We start from the raw sequence: 11,322 nt of genomic DNA, 5'->3' as shown, positions 1-11,322 counted from the left end.
AAGGCTTCCTTCCAATAGTAAAAACAATGACTTCCCACATCTGGTCATGCTCAGAGTAGCACATTCAGTATTGGTCACCATGCTTTTCAAAGTGGTCCTAATGTATCACACGTAGAAGGAGGAGCAGGGGACCACAGATGGTCAGGAGTCATGAGCTGGGCTAACTACAGCACCAGGCCCACCAAAGCACACACAATACAAACTAATATCTGCCATTAATTCCTCGAGTGCCAAGATTTAAAAATAATTTTGAGGTCATATCTACATAGTGCTAGATTAGCTGACAGTTTTAGACAAGTCCCAAATGACAACTAATAAACTCAAGTTGTTTGGTACCATGTAGTGACTTTTCAAAGGCTTAATTCATTTCAATTTTCACTTTTCAAACAGATCGTATCAGCATATCCTCAACAATATTTATTGAGCACTCTGAAAGGAATTAATTATAAGAGAGTAGAGGTTGTTCTCTGGACTTTCACCCCTAGAAGACTTCTGTGGGAAGCTTCAGTGGTGCCCATGATTCAGAAATATTGTATGGTTCGTGTCCCTTGCCAGGCCTGAGTTCTCTATTCTCTTTCAGCACCATAACACTCTTAAACTAGAGTAAGAGATAATGTTCCTCTTTGCCCATCCCTTCCACAATTTTCTACTTTCACTGAAAGATGCTCACAAGTTCATTTCGATCAAAGATTTTTCATTCTTTTTTTTAATTTTGTTGTTTTTCCCAACTATAGGAATCAGATTGTAAACTTACAAAAAGAGATAGAATTAAAGATGAATTATCACTTCTGCATAGTTGTACACAGCTCCTATCAAGTCACTGGTGCTAGTCAATGTACCTTATATTATAAATAAATATGTATTCAAATGTTTGCTATCATCTTGAGCTCCTTTTTTTTTTTCCTGTAAAAACCAGAGAAACTGATCTTTTTGCTCTTGTTTATGACTGGGGTTATGGAGCTGTCATGCGTGAAATTACTTCTTGAATTCAAATTATAGTTTTTTCTAAATATTTTTAGCATGTTCCTATTTTTCAACCCAGAAGTATACTCTCTGGAGACTCTTTGTCATTGTGAAAACAAAAGACAACAAAATGTGGACATCTAGACTATAGGAAAACAGATTCTACCAAACACAAAAGGATTCATTCAGGGAAAAATTCACCCTGAGACCATCTACTTTTAAAAACCAAACTGCTTTTGTTCTCTGTTTCATAAAGATTTAAAAAAAAAAAAAAGAAAAAGAAAAAGGAAAAGAAAGATCCTAGAAAACTCTTGTCTCCATTGGACTTCCTGATTTAGAAATTTGAAAGGGGCTCTAGATGGAAGATTGAGACCCCTGTGTCCGAGAGCTTGCTACATTGGAAGCAGAAAGACTAGGGCAAAGAGGTTAGTTAGTTCATTTCATAGCGACTTCAGTCTTATAAATTATCTGTGATACTGTAAGAAACTTGACAATGGCTATTGCTTTCTATAGTTTTCCTTAAGTGTCTACACAGTAGTGGACTACTCCATATGGTCAGCAGACAGCCTGAGTGGTGTCCAAGCAAAGTGGAACCACACAGGAAACTGTCAATTATATCCATGCCTTCCTTGACATCTATTTTATGTGATGTTCTAATATTTCAACCAATAATCTCTTCAATATTTTGCCTATTAATGTCCTAACTAAACTAAATTGCTTAGGTCTAACAAGCTGACTTCAACTTTCAGATAAGATGTTTATGGCTGCAAGAGAGGGAATAAATGATCAATTGATTTTTATCCTTCACTTTCTTTGGAAATTGCTTGAATGTTAATGTCTCCTTAGAGGAGAAGTCTAAAAGATTGGGCATCTCTTAGTCTCTTGAGTTTATTTGAAATATAATATAGCCACTTAAAAATCAACATTCCTTTTATTCTCCCGTTTTCTGAAAAAACACAATTGAAAATTAACTTCATCACCTGGGAGATTTCTTTGACAAGAATTCAATAACTATTTTGTGCTTGCATCAGAGGCCTAGAATTTTTTTATAGATCAAATAAATTTATAAGATTATTCTAAATTGCATATCAGTGGTAAACATTTAGGACCCATCTTTGAAACATTTACATATCACACAGATTTGGAGACAATAAATCAAAAAGAAAGGTTGATTCAATAGACTAACTTATTAAGAGGCAGATATATCTTCAGGTCAAAATGTGCCAATCAGTTACACCAATCCATATAGTCTCAGTCTCGAAGCTTCTAGAGGACTTTCTAAGGTGGAACCCACAAATAGTCAAGACTCCTTTACCTGCCTATATATAGCAGCTTTGAGAATTTAAAGGCATTGCCTGGATTGCTTTTTCAACACTACACTCAAGCACATCCCATGCAAGAACTGTCATCCATATCCAGTCAAACAATTTCTGTGTATAACACAGAGGTTCCTCTTACCTTCTCTGAATGTCATTTCATCAACACTTGTTTCTTGTAGAGAAAGGTCTGTGATAGCCTTATGAACAATAAAGAGATTCTCTTCTGGTTTTTCTGGGAAAAAGCCAACAAGATTAATATCTTAATATTTAAGTAATTCAAGGTTAAATAAAATATCAATTTAGACTCTAAGTAGATTCTTTGATTTTTTAAATTATGATTACTAAAAATAACTCAGTCTTCCAGCTCATTTTTCATTGGTTCCTTTTATTTATGAGCACAATAATAACTCTCCTTTAATAGTTACATAAGGTATGGAACCATGAATTCAGATACTTTCAGGTATATTTAGAAGGAAAAGTTGAAATTTTGAATTTCTTTTGCTCAAATAATAAAAAGGCTATCCATAATAATAATAAATAACAGTACCTAACATTTAACCAACACTTACTTAGTAATCCTTCCAACAACCCTACAAATGTTGGGTTTTCTTCTACTGAGAAAACTAAGTCTTTAGGAGGATAGGAATGTTGCTAGGGTCACAGAGCTATCAAATAAATAAGCTTGTATTTGACCCGAGGCAGCCCCAGTAGAATAAGAGGTCACATTTGAGCGGGGACAGAAGTGGGAGGATATATAGCTCATTCCTGTCATAAGTTTATCAAAAGATTCTGACTTTATAAATCAAATCAAGTAAATTGAAGAGAAGAAAATTGTTTTACCTTTTAGACTCTCCTCATCCATGGACCACTTGAGCAGCACGTTCCCTTGTAATTTTTCACTTTTCTCCTGATTTCCTTCTGTGGGTAAATCTTCAAGACTAGGTTCTATCCGGTAGAATGGTGGGGTGCCATCCACATCACTGACTTCCTCATTGGTTTTAGTGATCGGTTGTTGACCTTTTTCAGGTGGTGTATCCCCATTACACTCAACCTTACTGAATGTCACTGGAACATCTGTCATGGTGAGCAGTTGAGTTCAATTTAAAGAGAGCTTTGGGGAAAGTGAGTGAACAGATTTTTGATACGATGTATTCTCTTGCCTTCAGTCTATAGTTCCAACTCCTACTCTAAGAATACAAATTATTGACTTTAGTACATAATAACAAGCTTATTTTCCTAAAGGTGCCCAGATAGAGCTTAGAACAAAAGCAACAGGGTTTGTCAGATTTGCCACCAGCCCATGAACAAGAATCGGGCCAATCACCACCTTCTTTGTTGCTTAGCAGTCCTCCTTGCAGAATTAATGGCAGCCTTTGATTTACATAAACAAATAATCTGAGGCAATCAGGCTTTTGTGTTAGCCTGTAGAGGGGGACTTGCAGCTTGTCAGTCCCCCGCTGGGAACAGAGATTTTTGTCCCTTTTCATAATGGCCCTTTGTCATTTTCCTTGTAACAGGAGCCACAATTGTTCCACAGCTTTAATCCATAGAGAATGACTACCTTGAGGCATATTAGTTCTGCATAACCAGCTTAACATTTCAAAACAGATTTTGTTCAAGTAAAACCTCAGCTATTTTTTAGGAGACAATGGCTTCGTTTCTTATTTATTAAAGAATAAAAACAGCTTATCAAAAACCTGTAAACAGGACAACTCTATTGTAAGTGGTTCTGGCAGCAGATTCTATGATATGCTTTCAGGAGCCCAGAGAAGTAACCTAAGAAAAAAAACAAAGAATTCTGCCATCTTGCTAATACCAAAAATGTTACAGTTTTAGAGTAAGGCATTTGGTATATAGCTTCTTATCCTCTAGTTTACTTACATCTATTGAAGCCCAAGCCATCCTTTAAAACCTTAATATAATTTTCTCCATGAAGTTCTGCCTCCCCCAATCAGAATTATTCTCTATATTCCCTACTGATATTGCACGAAGCTAGTAAAATACATAGGACCAGCACAGTCTGCCCTTGGGAGAAACAGGTGAATATGTAAAACATCTGTTACCTACCACACATTCCTTTTAAAAGAAGACATCAATTCTTTTCCTTTTTTGGATCTCATAGGTACAAAATGAACCCAGGGCCTTTGTCCATGCTGCTCCCCTGCTCGGAATGCCTTTATTTTCCTCAAGGCTAAATCCCTGGCCTAACCAGGTCCTCTAAGTTCTCAGCTCTGAGGCTGAAAGATCATTTTTTTAATGACACTTTTCCTGACCCACAGAATTAAGACAGGAGTATTCTTCACAATTGTGATTAAACAAGTAATTGCACACTTATCTGTGTCTCTTTCACCAACTAGAATCTAAGCTTTACCTGGACAAGGACCATAGTTAATTTATTACACGTGTTCCCACCTTGTAGCATCTGTCTTGAACTAGGTAGGTACTCAATATAAATATATAAATATATGTATTATTATTATTATTATTATTATTATTATTATTATGTGTGTATATGTGTGTGTGTGTGTGTATGTGTGTGTGTGTGTAAATATTACTCCCAAGGTAACACATTTTAGATCTTTTCTAAAGAGAAGAAGAAAAGAGGTTGGACAGTAATTGTAAATTTATCACCTTTAAAATTGTAGCTAGGGCTGAGCTCATTAAGGTATATGTAAGGAATGACAAATAATAACAATGGTCTCAGCCTTCTCTCAAGCACTTGGAAAACGTCTATCTCTAACAGATCCTAGAATTGTCTCCTTTGTCATCACTAGCTCTTTACTACCCAACACACTACTTATTTGTTTGGGTAGGAGAGGAAAAACAATTTTCACTCTCCCCTTCTGAGTTCTTGGCTGAGACTTTGTAATATAAGACAGATTGACAAAAGCAAAAGAAACAGAAGTTTTTTAACATGTGTACCTCTATACATAGGAGATACCCAGGTAAATTTAGTAACTTCCTGAGATGGCCCAACCTACGGACCACCTTCAGCTAAAGAAAAAAGAAAGAAAGGTGTGTATTGGTGGGTGGGAGGCCTGTTGTGAGGGGTTATGAGGAAAAGCACAGTAAACAAGGGTAAGCAGATTTGTTATGCTGATTTATTATGCAGATTTAAGTGGGTTCCTTCTCCACTGATAGGATTCTCCTGTGATTTAGAGCCATCCTTCTCTCCCTGGTACAGAGAGGGAGACACACAAATGGAGATTATCTTTATAAATGTCAATTTCTCCTAAAAAGGGGAAATTTCCCTATATCCTCAACTCTGTTTTCAGAGCTTCTCCAGTGTCTATTGTTTCTCAAAAATAATTGGCTCATTGTAATCATTATGCCAAAGAGATATATTTTGGGGTGGCATATTCTGTTACCCTTCATTTGCTTGTTGTTAATTTCTTTAACACACATTTATAAAGCACTTATTATATGCCAGGCACTATTTAAATTGCTTCACAAATAGTAGTAACACATTTGATCTTCATAACAGCCCTGTAAGTTAGGTGCTATTATTATCCCCTTTTCACAGACTAGAAAAGCAAAGCCCAGAGAGATTAAACAACTTGTTCAAGTTCACACAGCTAGTAAGCCTACTAATGGAAGTGTGCATCAAAGATCAAGCTGAGTACCATCTCTGGGATGTTTCCTTTGGCCATAAGTCCCGCTGGGTTCTAGCCTGATGAATTAACCACCTTGCCAGCAAGGTGTACAAGAAGTAGATGTAGCCAGGAAAGGCCAGCAGCGTGCCTGAGGTGGCATCAAGGCCTTCCCAAGACCAACACCAGCTGCTGAGGACAGTATTGGGAGGACCAGGGAGTTTCCTTCCACCAGGAATGACAAAATTAATCTCTTAATTCAAAAATCAGAATCTGGAGCCTGAAGGCAAGGTCGGTCCACCCCACCGACCTGGGAGTGAGAACAGCCCAAAACATAGGGCAAGAAGAAAGTATTGCATGGAATTAGATGGGTGGATGCAGAAACCAAGGCCAAAGTAGGAACATAGGGAGACATGCTAGATTGTGAGACCCTAAAGAGGAAGTGGCACTAGTTCTACCAAATGCCCAGCAATAAACATACAAATGTAGAAATGCTCACTTTAGCCTTAAAGACCTGTCTTCAATCACTCTCAGTTCTCTTCAGACTTGTAAGCACTTCAATTCAGGGACACAGCAGAGTTTAGAGGATTTAATTTATCTCTCCTACACATAGGTTTCTATGACCCTATAGCAACCCTCAACTTATATCTCTGGCTTTATGTCTACAGGAGTTTAATTTTTTTATTATTATTATCTTCTTTCTCATGCTATGCTTTGACATTTTTTTCCTGTCACTAGAACTATTTCATACTTTGAAAGACAGAAAAATGATCCAGAGTTCCATCTTCATCAGCTAACCACTGTGTTCACCTCTATAAAAAGCAGTATTTTTATGCTGTCCTACAAAATAATGGAGGTCGGGTAAATGGTTTGTAACATATATTATTTTTTTCTACAAGTAGTTGCTAACACAAGATACATTTAGCATCAAGATGAGTCTATCCAACTAAAAAAAAAAAAGAAACATGGGATATTTTATCCATAAAGAGGTAAGTTGCCACCCATAGTTTGCAACAACCTATTACTTTTAAAGTATGTTATAATTTGCACTAATGATCCTTAATTCAAATACTACTGCATATCAAATCTCCACTCCATGAAATACAACTTTTTTGGGGGCTGGCCGAGTGGCTCAGTTGGTTAAGAGCTCGCTCAAGAGTGTGAGTTCTGAGCAACAGTGGTTCAATTCCCTGTCCGAGCTGAGCTGCCTCTGAGCTGTAAACAGGTAGCAGGATGGCTCAGCTAAAGAAAATAAAAATAAAGAAATATAACTTGGTTTTTTTTAGATAATTTACTGGATTAGTTGTCCTTTTCCCTAGTTATTTTTCTTAATAGTAAAGAACAACGTATAAATGTAACCATTTCAAATCTATAACAAAATACAATAATGATTAGATCTTTCTATGGGAATGTAAGGTATCAAAATAAAATTATGTAAATTTCCACATTCCGTTTGTCAAATGCCAAATGATTCAGGTTAAGGCTCTATTAGGTCCAGAAACAAGATTTGGACAAAAGTCATAATATGTGAAAAACCAAACCACAAGTTAGTGTTAACAGTTCATACAGCCAATGAGCACCGAATAAAAACAAGAAATAAATTTAAAATTTCAGTTTTTGATTCTGGCAACTTGGAGCCAATATATAAACAGAGATTTGCATAGTTGAGACAGGGGTATTGCATTAATCAGGGTTGAAACAGAAAGATAGAACCACTAAGAGATCTATCAATCTATCTATCATCTATCTATCTATCTAAAGGAATTTGATCTTACAAAATTGTGGTTGCTGCTTAAACTGTCTCTATAAGTCTATTGTCAAGCCTGGTGCTGTAGCTAGAAGTCTACAGGGCAGGGAGTTGGAAGGGAAAACGGGCATATGAGGCAACAAGCTGGAGACACAAGAACACGCTGGAACATACACAAACAAACTGAAACTCGTATTAGTTTTCACTGCCTCTGACCTTAGTGGTATGAGTGTCCCCCAGGAGAAGTTGGTCCCCTCGTCATGACCCAGGAATCAGAGGAGCTGAAGGAAGATCCACGGGAAGGTGAAGTACTTGCAGGCTCAGTGCTGCCCCCTGCACACGAGAGCCAGCAGATCAGCAACAGTGTGTGTGAACTGCAAAATAGCTGCTGCTCCACTTCTGCGCTACAAATCTCACCCAAGGATGTCTCTTTTAGCCCACCTTTTGTGTGTGTGGAAATGTTGAGGAAAAAGAATTCTGGGAAATGTAGTTTAGACTGGTCAAGCAGGAACATAACCTCACAACTCAGGACTTTCAACACCTCTCCAAACCAATGTGGTAGCATATGCAAATTTTCATGTCAAAATCCCACCAAAATCTCAGAGAATCTTCTGTGGGGAGTAATGTCTCAAGAGGGTGTGCAACACTGAATGACCCTGAAAAGACAGAGTAATCTGAAATGGTTCACTTAAGGGATTAACTTTCCAAATTGAAAGGACACCCCAGCAAACATGAATTGTTACAGAAATATAAAATGTTATAACATAATGAAATCAATCAGTACCCATGCATTTTACTTCAAAAAACAATAACTGCCTGCCACCTGGTATAAATTAAATTAAGTTGATTACCTTGTGCTATCTTATCACCTTATGTTTATATTCAAGCCTAGTGTGAAACAACAGCTGTCATTTTAGCAATATAAAATCTCACAATAAAGGATGGTTTCTCTCAGGAAGCCAAGAGTGAAGTCTGTGGATATCACATGACTTTTAAGAACTAATGTAACAGAATTGGAAAATTCAGCTACGTCTGACAAGAAGCATGCTTTCCAACCATGGCGGTGAGTGGGGGTGAAGGTGTGAGCTTGTCCATCATCTCTCTAAAGACAAAGACTTTCTTATACCCCCAGGAAATAGAATCTGGGGCCTGGCCTCCCAATGAGACACTGTACACTATTTAAAAAGCACTGAAAGAAACAGGCTGAGAATTTGGTGAGGAGAGTATAGCTGTGAAATGAGCCACAAAATAAGTCCATGTGGCCCAGAGAGGCAGGGTTGGGGGATGGGGAGGGAGAGCACTAACCGAGGATGAAGAGGCCCCCTCAAATAGAGGATAAATGGGCATTATCATCAGTGACCCCTTTAATGGTCAAGAGGATGGACTCAGGCACCAGATGACCTGGAAGAAAATCCTAGTTCTGCTGGTTTGTGACCCTAGGCAAGTGTATGCAAGCCTCTTTGAATTTAATTCAAAGACTCTTACACTCTGTGAATTTAACACAGATCATTTAACCAGAAACTCCAGAGTTGGCTTCACACTTATTTGGATCTATGGATTTAAACAATGTTACAGGTAACCTTTCTCTCTTGATTGTGAGGAAGGTGGATATTAGGAGGCACTTGGGTGGACCTGAGGGTTCAGTCTTTTTCTGGGTCCCATAATATCTCCAGCTGAGTGTTTTAGGCTGAATCTTGACCACCCCAAAAGTGTCCAAGTCCTAATCCCCATAACCTGAGAATTGTTACCTTACATGGTAAAAGGGACTACGCAGATGTGATTAAATTAAGGGTTTTAAAATGAGAAAATTATCATGGATTATCGATCAAATCTAATGTAATAATTACAAAGGCCCTGATAAAAGGGAGGCAAGAAGGTCCAAGGGAGTATTAGGAGATGCGACTTGACAGCAAGAGGTTGAAGTGACACAAGGAAGGGATCATGAACTAAGAAACTTGAGAAACCTATAAAAACTGAGAAAGATATGGGAACAGGCTCTTCCCTGGAGCCTCTGAATGGAATACAGCCCTTGATTTTAGACTTCAAACCTCCAGAACTGAAAGAACAAATCCGCCTTGTTTTAAGTCACTACATTTGTGGTAGTTTGTAACAGCAGTAATAGGAAAGTAAAACACTAAGTTTCTTGCTTCTCTGCCTTCATTTTCATTGGCTGGCTAAGGGCAGTAAATTCACTGTTGCCCACATTTGTGTGATACGTAGTTTTGGATCTTAACTATCTTGGATTGCGTCTTACTGGCCAAAAAGACCTCTCAAAACAGGGCTGTGTTTTCTTCTCTCTCATCTTTCCAACAGTACAAGTTTGACTGAAACTAGCAGCTTCCTAGAAATTTCCTAAAATTATAAACATTCCAGGATCCTGATATTTTTCCTGCTGAGCCTTCTAAAATTCAGTTTTCAGTACGAAATAATCTGAATCAAAATTCAAGGGGACAGTTTATAGCAATGGTGATCAGCTTCACAACCAGGGATGAGCAAATTCTCACTGTGATTGCTCCTCCAGTGATCCAATGCCACATTTATGGTCTGTAATCTGCACTTCACTCTTGGTGTCTATTGATTTGATTTAAAATGTTTCACTGGTTGAAAGTGAAAGAGATTCAACTCAAAACAAATTCCACAGATATGGGAATTATTCTGGCTTTCAGAAAGCGCTCTCTCTCTCTCTCTCTCTCTCTCTCTCTCTCTCCTCTATTTTAGTCTATTCTATTTTCCTCTATATCGGCTTTTCTCCTCAGGCAGTTCTCTGTAGGCCATAGCAAATATTCCTCTGGCAACCTTAACTTCCCGCTACCAAGACAATTAATGATATAAAAGAAGAAAGCATTTCTTTCCCATGAATTCCAGCCAAAGTCCCTGTGATGGCCCTCATTGGGCCAGTTTGGGATATGGGTAAATTCCTGAGCTAGTTGTTACGACTAAGGGAATAGAATCCTCCAACTGTCCCAATCTGGATCAAGTGTCCTCTACTGAGCAGAAAAATGGGCATAGAAATTTAGGACTACAGAACAAACAAACAAAAAACTTAAGATAGCAGATGCCTTCCGTAACAAAGAGACTCAGGTCCCTCATCTATAATAGGCAGATTCTCATATATTATTCCACTTAGAATTTTGCAAAAACTAAATGAGTTAATCCAGGGAAATTGTTAAACACAGTGTAGCATATATGTATTCATTGATATTTGTTTGTATTGTCTTAATGCCAGTTAGTTATATTACTATCATTATTACTACTAGCCATGTAGCTTTGGAAAAGTCACTTCACTTATCTGAGCCCCATCCCTTCATCTATTAATAGGGATGATATTACATCCTTTGCCATGTGACAGTGAAAGCAAGTTAATGTGTACAAGGTACCTAGCACAGGGCTGGCATGTGGTAGAGACCCATGAAAAGTAGAATTATTTTTATTGTAATTTGAGAAGTAAAGACTCCTGAAGGCACAGAACATATGTTTTTCAGCTACATATGCATGGATTATTTCCAAGCCAAACTCTGAAATTTGACTTCTGAGACAGAGGGAGTTAGATCACTGAAAGGCTCTTTTTTACTCACTAGGAGGCATTGTGGGGCCAGACATGTCTGCTTCCAGGACCGGAACACACACATGGGGTTCAGATCTAATGTGGTTTCAGCCCTGTCCCTTCTGTAGTCTAAGGTGGTGGAAACCTTCAGTCATTGGC

The 11,322-nt window shown here is 37.9% G+C and overlaps 1 protein-coding gene across 1 annotated transcript in view; it reads right to left on the bottom strand.

Annotated features, from left to right (window-relative positions):
• ERMN (ermin) overlaps positions 1 to 3,635 on the bottom strand; it is a 9,753-nt gene extending 6,118 nt beyond the window's left edge. The window contains exons 1-2 of the mRNA XM_019636816.1: positions 3,123 to 3,635; positions 2,422 to 2,514 (exon numbers count right to left, since the gene is read on the bottom strand). Coding sequence (XP_019492361.1) covers positions 2,422 to 2,514; positions 3,123 to 3,363 — 334 coding nt within the window. The 5' untranslated portion in view covers positions 3,364 to 3,635. The remainder of the gene's footprint in view (positions 1 to 2,421; positions 2,515 to 3,122) is intronic.
• Positions 3,636 to 11,322: the final 7,687 nt, after the last annotated feature.

This window comes from Hipposideros armiger, unplaced genomic scaffold (assembly GCF_001890085.2).
Source record: "Hipposideros armiger isolate ML-2016 unplaced genomic scaffold, ASM189008v1 scaffold_30, whole genome shotgun sequence".
In the NCBI taxonomy this organism is placed as follows: Eukaryota; Metazoa; Chordata; class Mammalia; order Chiroptera; family Hipposideridae; genus Hipposideros; species Hipposideros armiger.
This window is presented reverse-complemented; position numbering and strand designations above follow the sequence as displayed.